This window comes from Panthera pardus, unplaced genomic scaffold (assembly GCF_024362965.1).
Source record: "Panthera pardus isolate Hobbes unplaced genomic scaffold, ASM2436296v1 HiC_scaffold_21, whole genome shotgun sequence".
Taxonomy (NCBI): Eukaryota; Metazoa; Chordata; class Mammalia; order Carnivora; family Felidae; genus Panthera; species Panthera pardus.
Window position 1 is genome coordinate 51,928,357 of NW_026526777.1, and position 8,554 is coordinate 51,936,910.

The window sequence follows — 8,554 nt, forward strand, 5'->3', positions numbered from 1 at the left end:
CCCCCCCCCCCCCACGAGCACCAAGTGTAACAGTGTCTGAGGGTGCCCGCCCCCAGCAGGGAAAGGAGAGAGTCGGGCGTCGGCGCTCTCACCCTGGGCGCAGTCCGGTCCGCTGAAGCCCTCCTCGCAGTAACACTCGCCCGTGTCGCAGAAGCCGTGGCCGCTGCAGTCGCCGGGGCAGCGGCGCTCGCTGCAGTCCTCGGACGTGAAGTCCTCGTGGCACCGGCACGCGCCGCGCACGCACACGCCGTGGCCGCTGCAGTTCTCAGGGCAGGCGGGGTAGGCGCAGTCGACGCCCACGTAGGGCGCGTCGCACTCGCAGCGGCCGTCCACGCAGCGCCCGTGGCCGCTGCACGCCCCGGGGCAGGCGGGCCGCTCGCATGCGGCGCCCTCCCAGCCCTGCTCGCAGCGGCAGCCGCAGGTCTCGGGGGAGAAGGTCCCGTGGCCGCTGCAGTGGCCGTTGGCACCTGCCGGCGAGAGGAAGGTAGGCTGGAGGGGGTGCGGGCCGGCGAGCGGGCCTCTCCCTTCCCTGGAGCTCCGGTAAGAGCGGGCTGGTGGGCCCTGGGCACTGTCTTTGAAGGAGGGCAGGGCCCCTGCAGAAGACTGGGGTCCGCCCTTTCCGCCCCCTCTCCCCCCGACCGGCCGGACTCTGACCTGTGACATCCACAAACTGTGCCCTCCTTTTATGCCCCCAAAGCCACGGGAAGTCCCCTTCACCTCCCCTTCTGGTCCAAGTGCTCAGGTGAATTTGGGTTCCCTCTGCTCTAAACGGCAGTAATTACTTAGGACGTTTAAGAATGGGGGCGCGTTCAGGTCCCCATCTTGGGCGTCCTCGCACCAGCGCAGAAGCTCGTCTTGTCTTGGCTGGAGGTTGCTGGACCTAGCAAGGCCGGGTCCTTGGGAGATGAGCCCAAACTGAATCCTGGCAAAGGGGGCCTCCAGAAGCTACAAACCGGCCGCGTCTCACTACGGGGGTGAGGGGCGGGAGAAGGGATCACCCAGGCTCCCCTCTCTGACCCCAGGCAGCAAGAGGCAGTTGGAGGCCCTGGCCCTTCAACAGCCCGGCTCCTGCTTCTCAGAACACCCTCTCTCCTTCCTAGAAACTTTGGACGTGCAGGCTCCTCGGGGGCAATCCCGTGCTGTTTCATTCACGGCAGTGTCCCTGGTGCCTAGTTCTGTGTCTGGTACACAGGAGGCACTCTCAACGGTAGCACTAACTCCAGCCTGAACAGGTACGCCAGCATACCACTGGATACTCGGATCAGCTTTCGTAATTATCAGCTATGGGCCAGGGAACTTATGTACGGCATCTAGAGTCCTCAGAACTAGACTAGTGGATAGAGTTTTCCTAACTGGGCAGTTTAGAAAACTTCAGGAACTGACCCAGAGTCACACAACTAAAAAGCAGCGAAACCCATCTGTACCCAGTCCTGTCTAGCTCCAAGGCTGACTGTCCTTCCTGTCTTTCCCACTGCTTCCCCTTCCAGTAGAGATTGGATCCACAGGTCAAACAGCACCCAGAAGTGTAAACTCAGGAGTCCAGACTCCCTTTCAGGGTTGCCGGTCCCTCAGCACCTGGGTAGCTCAGTTGGTTAAGGGAGCGACTTTGGCTCGGGTCATAATCTCACAGTTCGTGGGTTCAAGCCCCTCGTCGGGCTCTGTGCTGGCAGCTCGGAGCCTGGAGCCTGCTTCGGATGCTGGGTCTCCCTCTCTCTCTGCCCCTCCCCGTTCACACTCTGTCTCTCAGAAATGAATAAACGTTAAAGATTTTTTCTACAAAGAGTTGCTGGTCCCTCTCTACTGAGGCTCGCAGATGCTTCCTGGAGCTAGTGTCGAAGATGAGACCCCCACCCCACCCTTAGAAAACCCAGAGGGAGGTGGGAGCACACCAGACTCCCACAGGACACCTGGCATGTGGAAGGCGCCCGTTAGTTGTTTGTTGAATGAATACCAGATGGTAAAAGCTCACCGGCAACTCCTCGGCAGCAGCGCTGAACATCACACCGCTCCTTCACCTCCGCCATCTCTTCCTCCAGCTTCTTCACTCGGGCCAGGAGGGCTTGGACGCTGCCTGCCAGCTCACAGTCCTTCTGTGGCGTCTGCAGGCGGATGTTGTGCCTGAAGATGATGTTCTGTTCCTCGGCCTCCCCTGAGGCCAGGAGTGAGGCCCCATCGTCACTAAGGGGCTGGGGGTCAGTCTCGACCTGGACCAGAGCGGACTTGGGCACATCAATCTTATAGGTGTGGCTGACAGTAACCTGTGGCTCCTTGTCCCTGCAGCCCTGAGGCTCGAGGGTGGCCGGGGCTGAGGCCACCAAAAGCACAGAGCCAAAGAGGAGCCCCAGGGGGAAGCAGAACATCCCCCGGAGACCCATCCTTGGGGAGACAGGGAGCAGATCCTCTCGGAGACCTGTATCCAGAAAAGATGCAAACGAAAGCCATGAAGATTTGCTGGTGGAAATTGCCCTTCATAGTGGATTCGAAGAGTCCACAGGAAGCTGAGAACCCAGCAGAACTACATCCTATATCTCCTGAGGATCCAAACTAAATTTTGTGTTCTTTCTCCTGCTTCCTGTCTTTGCTTACACCGTTCACTCCCTGGGAGACCCTCCTCTTCACCTCTAATTCAATACTCACCTGACGAATGGTGACAAGGAAAACAATTGCGACCAGGCTTTGATCTCCCCATCCCTGATCTAAACCACACACCAAGTAATACCCTCCCCGTTAACACCACCTACAGAACAGCCGCACCTAGAGAGCATGCTGTGTGCCAGGCGCTGCCCTAAATGTTCTGCGTTGATTACCTTATTCGAGCCTCACAACAATGCTTCGCGGAATATACTATTACTACCCCATTTTGCAGATACAGAAACTGAGACTCGGCTCCCTAAAGTGACTTGCCCATAGGCAAACAGCCAAGATGGCCGAATTTGAATCCAGAGACCATGCTCATCCCCACTTTGTCACGCTGCTTTGCACACGTGAGGAAACCAAGGCTCAAGGGACTGAGCAAGTTGTCCCAGGTGCCACAGCCAGGAAGGGCAGAGCCTGTCCTCAGACCCTAGGCCAGGGTCCTGCTCACCACCTCTGCCTGCGAGCCAGCAAAAGATGAGAGCTTCTAATACAAATAATTCTTCCATGAAGCCTTCTCTCATGCCCCCCCCCCCCCATCTCACTCCAGCTGGAAACTACTAGCTCTCCTTCTGAGCATTCGGAGAAATGTATTGGCTCCTCTGTGAGTCTCTTCACGGTCTACCTTGTGTTACAGTTACTCTTGTATGCAGTTTGTCTCCCCATGAGGCTGTCAGCCTCTTAAGGACAGGACCCAAGGCTGGTCCCTCCCGGAGCCCTCCCAAGGCAGGAGCAAAGAGCCACCCAAGCCAAGGGGTTCAGTCACCCTCAAATCCATGCTCAGTGGCCTGGTTTGTCAGTCAGGCCAGGCCACCCTGGCAGGAGCAGGCAATTAGGTTTCACCTCTAGTTTGGCCCCCAGGAGGTGTGAGCCTTCCTCCATGAGTGTGCAGAAGGACCCCTGTCTCCAGCTCCTATCCAGGATGGCATGTTCTTGACCACTATCAGACCGAGGCCAGACAGACACAGGAGACCTAGCCAGTGCCTCACATTCGCTCAGGGGCGCTCACTCACCAGAACACCTCTCAGCTGGGATGTCACAGCCCCCCTTTGCTAGAAACTGAGCTGCAGGGCTGCCTCTGGCCAATGGGCTTCTGTGACCAACTCACGACTCGTAAGCGTTTGTACCGAGACTGAAGTCAGGAAGCCTTGTCCTTTCCTGGAGGTGATGTCCCAGTCAAGCCCAGGCTCTCCCTCCCCATTATAAGAGGCAGTGGCAATGTGCTGGAAAAACAAATCAGGTCCTAGGTGTGTAGCCTCGCGAAGGCTCCTTATCCTCCTGTTACCATCATCCTCTGGTAAAGTGGGAATGATAACACCTGCTTCCCGCATCGTATGTGGAGAGCGCTTCGCGCCATGCCAAGCACACAGTAAGTGCTCAATAAATGAGGTTTGGGTTTTAATCAACTACTGAGTATGACTTCCTTTTCTTTCTCATCTTTTCTATCATGAAGGGTGATATCTATCCTGAAAAGAGCATGCAACAAAAATGGTGTCATTTTTAGTGAATCGTTACAAAGGCAACAGCCAGGGAACCACCACCCAGCTTAAGACCTAGAACGTCGCGAGCCTCCAGAAGCCCCCCACAGGCCCTCATCTGATCCTGCCTCTTTTCCCTATCAGTAGTCAGAGTCAACCATCAAAAGAGTTGACCTGGGCAGGTAACTCTGTTGGTCAGAAAAGGAAGAAAGCCTCGTTGAGCCAAATTCTCATACTTTGTATGAGTCATCTTTTCTAAGAGTCCTCATTTATTTAGTATGAAGAAGTGGAGAATGAAGGTCCCTGGCAGCATTATTATTAGAAGTGACAATAAAAACATTACAAGAATACTATATGTTATTTGTCACGTTGCTGCTTTGTGCCAGGCATTGGCCAGGTGCATTAATCCTCATAATTAAACTCCACAGCTGCTAAATAAGGTCAGTGCCAGTCTGCCTACCCTGGGTGAGGAGCCAGATGTGAAAGGCAAAGTCACTTACCGTGGGGTGTCCAACTAGTAAGTGGCCCAGTCGGGATTCAACACGAGGTCCATCTGATTGCAAGCCTGCACTTGCTCTATCAACATTCTGACGCTAATAACACGTGAGCTCAGGATGTACCTTCCCTATGCAATTCCCTCCTTTGGCCTGACACCCTGTGTGTTGGTCCCAAGGGACGTGCTACCACTCTGAACTAAACAGAGCAGCCCCAAAGGAGAGTTCTTCTTCATATCACCCCTTAGCCCCCCTCACTCCTTCTTGGCTCTTCCTATAATCCAAAGCATGCGTTATTGCTAATCATAATCATCGTAGCTCACCTTTTCTGAGCACTTACTATGTCCCAGGAACTGGACTCAACACCCTGCAGACATAGTGGTCAGTGGGACATTTCTTGTTGGCGTGGGATTTGGACAGTGGGTGGTAAGTGCCCACACATTTTTGTTTAAATTTTTTATGTTCATTTTTGAGAGAGAGAGAGGGTGTGCACGGGTGAGAGGCAGAGAGAGCAGGAGACACAGAATCCGAAGCAGGCTCCAGGCTCTGAGCTGTCAGCACAGAGCCTGGCGCGGGGCTCAAACTCACAAACCGTGAGATCATGATCTTAGCAGAAGTCAGATGCTTTACCAACTGAGCCACCCAGACACCCCAGTGCCCACACATTTTAAAGAGAGACATTCTATTGGAGCTCTTCTGCAGGCAGGTTGGTCTGAATAGGAGGTGGAGGGCAAAAAGACCAGCGCCTGCCCCTTGCCCAGAGGAATTCAGAGGCGGGGGGTTGCCTAGAACAGCCTGCATAGCAGAGACTGGAGGGAGGCTACGGTGGGAGAGACCTGCACCCCAGACTTTGGGGAGACAAGACTATGTTAAGTCCTGCCGTAGGTCATAGTCCTGTGTAAATCTATGCAACTTACTATGGGGTCAGAGCTGAGGGGCAGCCCCCTGGCTCAGCAGGAGTATGCTTCCCCAGCGGACAAACCACAGGAGGAGGTTCCCAGGAGGTAGAATGAAGATTGTCTAAAAAACCCAGGACAGAGTCGCACAAGAGGGAGCTGATGGAGCCAGCACTGGGAGCAGCTGCCACAAGGGCATGGGAAGGAGCTACGATGGCTCTAGGTAAAAATCCCTTTTCCCTTCTCTCTGACTCCCCTCCCTGCTGGTGACCTGGAGAAGCCAGAAACAGCCCAGCAAGCTGGGGGAGGCAGTGGAGGAAGGAAGCCACCAGGCTCACCACCTGCCCCCTGGTGTGTCTGTGGACTCAGGCCCAAGCTGGGTGAAAAGAAAACATGTGGCCTGGATAGGAGATCGAAGCTCTCATATTGGACGGACCTGCCCTTCACAAAAGGGTTTTCTTCCAATACCAAAAGTAACCAGAAAAGCTCTGGAATCTGCTTGAGATTTTTATCAGAGGATGGGGTGGGGGGGGGGGGTGAGGAGGGCCAGGAGAGCAAGTCGGAAGGCAGGTATTGGATAAAAATAATAATATTTCAAGGGGTGCCTGGGTGGCTCAGTTAAGCGTCAGATTCTTGGTTTCGGTTCAGATCGAGATCTCTCAGTTTGTGAGTTCGAGCCCCACATTGGGCTCTGCACTGGCAGCACAGAGCCTGCTGGGATTCTTTCTGTCTCTCCCTCTCTCTCTGCCCCTCCCCTGCTCGTGCTTGCTCACTCACTCTCTCTCTCTCTCAATAAGCAAAAACTCAAAAAAGATACGATATTTCACAATTGCTATCTTCAGAAGTTCAACCCAATGGTAGCACAGTTACACGCATAGCTGTGTGTTCACTCCCCGAAATGGGGACCGAGGCTCAGGGACATCAAGCAATGTGCCCTTGATTATGCAGCAGAAGTGCAAGGCTGCAGATTCAAACCGGTCTACACAGTGTCCACTAACTGAGCTTAAGCCCTGAGCACCTCTGTCACCCCCAATAACCACACACATTGATCTCAAACAACTTCTTTGAATGGAGTTTTCGCTGTCCCAGATCCCCTTCCCAGGCAACAGTGGAGCTAGAAAAGTAGACTGAGACTTCTCTGCCCACTCCTGCCATCCAAACCCCTCCCCCACCCCGTGGCTCACTATTTTCTGAGACGCAAATGGAGCGCAGATGGGTTTTTGAAGAAGTTCTGCACGAATGCAAAACAGCTACAGACTCTTGCCATAAACCGCAGCAAGGCTGTGCAAAGCCCAGTCTCACTGTGTTTGTTTTGGGAAGCCTGGAATATGAGAAACCCCAGAAGCCCTTGTATGAGCCCTCCGTGTCGCCCGTCCTTCTGCCGCCTGTCGCTTGTAACAAGATGTCCTCGCTAATTGCAGCCTCTTGGATTCCCCCAGTTGAGCTCAGATTTCCCTGGGCAGGGTGATTGTTGGAAAGAAGATGGGAGGGAGGGATCTGCGACCTAGCACTTCTGTCAAGTGTAATGAGCGAGAGGAGAAGCCTGCTGTCTTTCCTTCCAGCACGTGGCAGGAGAGACTTGCCTTGTGTAAGAGCAGAAGGAAGGGATGACCTCACCAAGGCTGCTAGCATGCACAGCCGACCACAGACAGAGCTCCGTCAGAGTGGGGAGGGGGCGGACAGGGCAGCAAATGTCACCAAGGAAAATGCAGGATAAGTTTCCGAATGGGGATGATTTTTCTGTTGAGGAATCATTTGGTAAATGCTGTAGGAATGTCTGAGATAAAGGGGGTTTACATGCGTGGAATGTGCCTGCAGGAAACCACGGGAAACCAGGTGTCCACAAGAATCAGTCTCATTGACTCCAATCTCGTCTTTAATTCTGGCTGCAGAAGGGGTGGGAGGGGTGTGGGGAAGTGGCAGGCAGAGACATATTAAGACTCAAGACAAATGCTGCCTGGCATTGCTTTTTCGAGAAAGGCTCTTTAAGGAGTGTGCTGCTACCATCAGCTGGATGGACAGTCCTGGTTCTGCCCTGAAAGACACACTGATGTCACAGGGCTCTACATCTGTGCTCTATTCATTCTCTCTTGATGACCACATCCACCCTTGTGACTTCAATTTCCAACCAAACACAGATAGCTCCAAAATCTATATGTGAGTTCCTCAGCCAGATATCCTTGTAAATCTCGGGCATGGTAGTGACCATGAATGTGTTGATTCCCTCTGTATTTTCAGCACAATCCTGACGAAGGTAATATTTTGTGTATCAAGTAGTAATCCGCCCCTAGGTTTTTTGTGTATGGGTTTATTAGACGGTGGTGACTGCCAAGTACTTTATAAATATTATTCTCACTTAGTCCTCAAAATCCTGGGAGTCAGTTGATACCATTCTTTGTAACACATGTTCAGAGAGGTTAACTAGCTTGCCCAAGGGCACAGAGCTAATAAGCAGCAGAGCTGAGATCAAACACCAGGTCTGTCCACTCTCCCTATGTTCTTCATCTTTCTACTATATGTACTGCCCGCCCCTCAAAAAAATCCAGTGAGAAGAATACCAAATGTGAAAAATAAACCAATGTCCTCTTGCCTATCATATTTAAGAGAGGGGTTCTTATGCTAGAAAGAAAGAAAGAAAGAAAGAAAGAAAGAAAGAAAGAAAGAAAGAAAGAAAGAAAGAAAGAGAGAAAGAGAGAAAGAAAGAGAAAGAAAGAAAGAAAGAAAGAAAGAAAGAAAGAAAGAGAAAGAAAGAGAGAAAGAGAGAAAGAAAGAGAGAAAGAGAGAAAGAAAGAAAGAAAGAAAGAAAGAAAGAAAGAAAAAAGAAAGAAAAGAGAGAAGAGAAGAGAGGAGAGGAGAGGAGAGGAGAGAAGAGAAGAGAAGAGAAGAGAAGAGAAGAGAAGAGAAGAGAAGAGAAGAGAAGAGGAAGAGAAGAGAAAAGACGAGACGAGACTCAGGGCTTACCAGGTGCTCATTTCAAAATGAACTGCCCAGTAACTAAATCCTATGCCTGCACTCCCTCTGAGCAGTGCCAAGGATGATCTCCTAGAAGAAC

The 8,554-nt window shown here is 52.6% G+C and overlaps 1 protein-coding gene and 1 long non-coding RNA gene across 3 annotated transcripts in view; one reads left to right on the forward strand and one right to left on the reverse strand.

Moving 5' to 3' along the window:
* TNN (tenascin N) overlaps positions 1–2,375 on the reverse strand; it is a 54,255-nt gene extending 51,880 nt beyond the window's left edge. For both annotated transcript variants that reach the window (XM_053909253.1, XM_053909252.1), the window contains exons 1-2: positions 1,970–2,375; positions 93–467 (exon numbers count right to left, since the gene is read on the reverse strand). In XM_053909253.1, the coding sequence (XP_053765228.1) occupies positions 93–467; positions 1,970–2,375 (781 nt within the window). The remainder of the gene's footprint in view (positions 1–92; positions 468–1,969) is intronic.
* LOC109252995 (uncharacterized) lies at positions 376–4,040 on the forward strand. Its single transcript, XR_002074199.2, has 3 exons — positions 376–484; positions 1,101–1,232; positions 2,037–4,040. It is a non-coding gene; the product is annotated as an uncharacterized LOC109252995 (long non-coding RNA).
* The last annotated feature ends 4,514 nt before the right edge of the window (positions 4,041–8,554 follow it).